The 3,830-nt window shown below is 46.3% G+C and overlaps 1 protein-coding gene across 1 annotated transcript; it reads right to left on the bottom strand.

Moving 5' to 3' along the window:
• Positions 1 to 361: 361 nt before the first annotated feature.
• LOC311040660 (paraneoplastic antigen Ma1 homolog) lies at positions 362 to 1,357 on the bottom strand (the record flags this gene model as incomplete). Its single annotated transcript, XM_084050989.1, has 1 exon — positions 362 to 1,357. The coding sequence occupies one exon, from the start codon at positions 1,355 to 1,357 to the stop codon at positions 362 to 364; it is 996 nt and encodes a 331-aa protein (XP_083907115.1).
• Positions 1,358 to 3,830: the final 2,473 nt, after the last annotated feature.

Raw genomic sequence — 3,830 nt, 5'->3', positions numbered from 1 at the left:
TCAGGACAGACTAGAGCCAAGGTGTCAACTGTCTGTGGCACTCCGGTTACAGTTTCAGTAAATCTGAGTTGGACAGACAGGTAACCATCATAGGGGTACTTGTGAGTGCTTAAGCCCCATATTTCAAGTTGTTCGATCGGCTGGAGAGGTAAGTGTTTCAGGTAAGAGTCATAGAAACTACGATACAGGAGAGTCACTTGGGAACCACTGTCAATCAGGGCTCTTGTGTAAATCCCTTCTATCTGCACTGGTACATCAGAAGAGGGCCCCACCAGACCTGCAGGTAACTGGTTTTGGCTTCCCTTCACTGGGGGCGAACATGTGGTGGAACGAACCTCATGTGGAGCCAGGGACCGTTCCTTTACCTGGCTCCGGGGAAGTTTCCCTGCGGCCGGGACCCTCTAATCAGCTTCTGAGTCACTTTCCGCAGATCCTCAGGTTGCTGACAGTTAGTTTTGGTGTGCCCATCTTCCCCACACTGGTAGCAAAAGATTCCTGGCTGTGGAGCTCTGGACGTTCTCACTCTGGATGGTGCATCCCGGGCAGCAACTTCTGGCATTTGAATTACAGGCCCAGCCATCGCCATCGAACGCTCCGGGGTAGTAGGAGTTACTGGAGCGACGTTCAACAGTCGGGTTACTTGAGAAGATAATTCCTTCACTTCGTTTCTTAAACTGTTCAGCTCAGAGGTCACCGAAGTCTGGTTTACAGTGGCAGCAGCGACGGTAGCAGCAGTCTTCACACCTTCTCTGGCGCTGATCCAATTTTCTTCTTCTCGTACGTCACGCATCAGCTGTGAGAAGGAAGGGGGATTCACTAGAGTGTGGCTCAGCCTTATGCGCAGAGCGACCATGTCATGAGTTAGTGCACCCTTGACGAGCTGTTCTATCCGTGCTCGATTCATGTCTTCTGCCCTAATTCCTCCCTTTAGAAGAGTGCGGTGGAGAAGTTTGTCAAGTCGATACAGGAACGCAGAGAGTTTTTCCCCTTCATTCTGGTATGTGTGTCTGAAGGTGGCCAGAAGGTCTGCTCCACTTTCTGTAGTGCCATAGGCTGTGTCAAGAGCCGATAAATAATCAGTGGCTGTGGCATTGGGAATGCTGACCTTCAAGAATCGAACAATATCAGCAGCAGGCCCTTTTAAGCTCTCCACTATGCGCTGTCTCTTGGCGGCATCGTTGCACTGCCACTCACTGATCATTTGGGTGGCCTGCTCCATCCAGGCATCATATTCTTCCTCACCAGGGGATACAGGTTTCAATCCTGAAAACAATCTGAGCTTTCTGTAGCTAGGTCCGTCTGCAGAGACCTGGTTGCACTTGTCCACTAATTGGCCAATAGCATGTACTAAATCCATGTTCACATCTGCTTTTGGAGATTGGCTTTCTGATGCAATGGCCCGGAAATCTTCCATAGATTTACCTTCTGTTTGTAGTAGTGACAACAACTTTGTTCGGAAAGCGTCTTCCACAGGAGCAGTTGCTGGTGTTACAAGAGTTTCACCTACATGCACAGCCCAGGGTCCAACTTCGCCATCAATGCCTATTTCTGGAGGTACGGTAAGAGGGTCTAAATCTCTGCTAGCCTCCAGTAACAGGAACAACTGGGTGCCAGTGGAGTCTCCGCGGCGGCCACAAATCTTAGGATTCCCAAAAATCTTTACTGTATCTAATACTTTAGTGATAGTCTCTTCCTTAATGTCTATAGGTACCCTGCTCAGTAATATGGCACGAGAAAGGCTGACTTTCTCCTGTTGAATCCATTCAACAGCCTTAGAAAGATCCATTTTGACTCTTTTATTTTTTTATTTTTTTATTTTCTCAAATTAAAACAAAAAAAATGTGCCTGTCTGGTAAATAGGTGAAGAAAAAAAAAATCTCAGCGGTGCCTCCAAAATGTAACCCTTTTCCTGACTATAAAAGGGCCAAAAGTCTCATATAATAAAACAGGATCCTGTGTTCTCAGCTGTTGGTGTTGAACTGGCTGATTCACCTAGTTTACCAGTACTAATGCAGGCTTGGGTTGATAGCAACAGAATACTTATGGTGCGGTGCCTCCACTGGAGATTACTAACCCATAAACTATGAGCCTTCTTTGTATTCCCCAGAAAAATGTGAATAGTTAGTAACAGTACCAAAATGTACAACCTCAGAATAGTAAAAATAAAGCGCTCAGGGCAACCATATAAACAGAATAATAAACAAAGGGATTTATTCTGTTTCTTTTTGTAGGAGTGGATGGGTGTGTGTAAAAGGTGCAATGGTTGACAGCAATAATTACTTCAAAACAGTTGACAATAAAGAATTAAACATAAAATGTTAACAAACCTCTGCATATAAATCCAATAACACTTATTAACCTTGAAATAACACTTTACCCTTTTTTTCCAGGGATATTATTCCCAAACAAAACACAACAATAGGGTGTGTGTGTGTGTGTGTGTGTGTGTGTGTGTGTGTGTGTGTGTGTGTGTGTGTGTGTGTGTGTGTGTGTGTGTGTGTGGTCACAATTCACACAGAGCAACAAATGTTCAAACCCTAATACCAAGCGCTTGGATTTTGTAAACGGTGGGGCCCATACGTTGGTGCACAAAATAAAAGCAACACTTTCAGTCAGTGTCAGTTATCCTCCCTTTACTCACGCCTCCGTGCGAGTCACGGCCAAGTTCACGAGGGCTCCACGAGCTTGAATGAATGAGCAACACGGTATATTCCACAGGATATATTCCACCGCGGCGCACGTCCCGTCTCCAACGCAGCGTTGACGCGCGACCCGTCGGCGACTCCTCTTCTCCACTGGTTCTCCCGGTTAAGCCACGGTCCGCGGTGTTACTGTCCTCACAGCAGGTCGAGCAGACGTTTCACGTAAACGTCCCCGAAAACAAGCTTGTAAACAAAACACCGGACGCGTCGGTTCTTCCGAGACAAGACTGAACTGGAGAATAGTTTTTAGCGAGGCACTAGACTTACAAACAAAACAAAATGAGACAGAATAATTGTGCCAATACTGTGAATGTCTTTCAGTCTACAATACCCTCGCTTTCTTAAAGAAAGTGGCGTTTTTCCTCGCAAACCACAATCAGATCATTCCACAACTCTCCTTTTCTTTGGCGCGTTAGAACAACAAGGAAGTCTCTTTCAACAACCGGTTATATTATTGGCTTAGAATATGCCAACCCCCTCGCACTGATACCACATTGGCACAAAAACAGGCACCAGTAGGCAGGAAGCTATATTAGCAAAATAAAAGCTGAAGTTAAACAACAGTGCATTGCTGAGAGAAATTAAATAATAAACATATTCATTTCCTATATTTTAGCAGGGCTCTAACTCAAGGGAGGGATCGAGAGAGAGAAATGAAGGACCAGCTACAGCTACATTAAATAAAACTGAGAGAGAAGGGGAGGGAGGGAGAGACGGAGCGCGAGAGAGGGGGAGAGAGAGAGAGCGAGAGCAGGAGTGTTCTTCTGGGAAGTGGGCCAGTGCGGCCGAACAATGAGTTCATACTGTAGCTGCCTGCACTGATTGGCCGCTGTTCTTCGGCCACAGATTGTATTGACACAACGCTCCTAACCGAGGGCAATTAACCCGCACCACCTATTTCACGACCGCAACAATATGGCGGGGTGAGTTGCTGCAAGACAGGTAGCTGTGGAGGCCAACCTAGTGGTTGAAAGAGCCTTTCAGATATGTACGTATCCCAGTTTGTATGTACTGAAAACTGAATTCAAGAGGAGTGGAAACATTCGAGTGACAGCAGTGTGTATGTGTGCGCGCGACTGCATGCGTTTCACACACACACACACACACACACACACACACACACACACA

This window comes from Gymnoscopelus microlampas (assembly GCF_963454915.1).
Source record: "Gymnoscopelus microlampas genome assembly, chromosome: 24".
Lineage (NCBI taxonomy): Eukaryota > Metazoa > Chordata > Actinopteri > Myctophiformes > Myctophidae > Gymnoscopelus > Gymnoscopelus microlampas.
The sequence above is the reverse complement of the archived record's forward strand: the minus strand, read 5'-3'. Positions and strand labels throughout refer to the sequence as shown.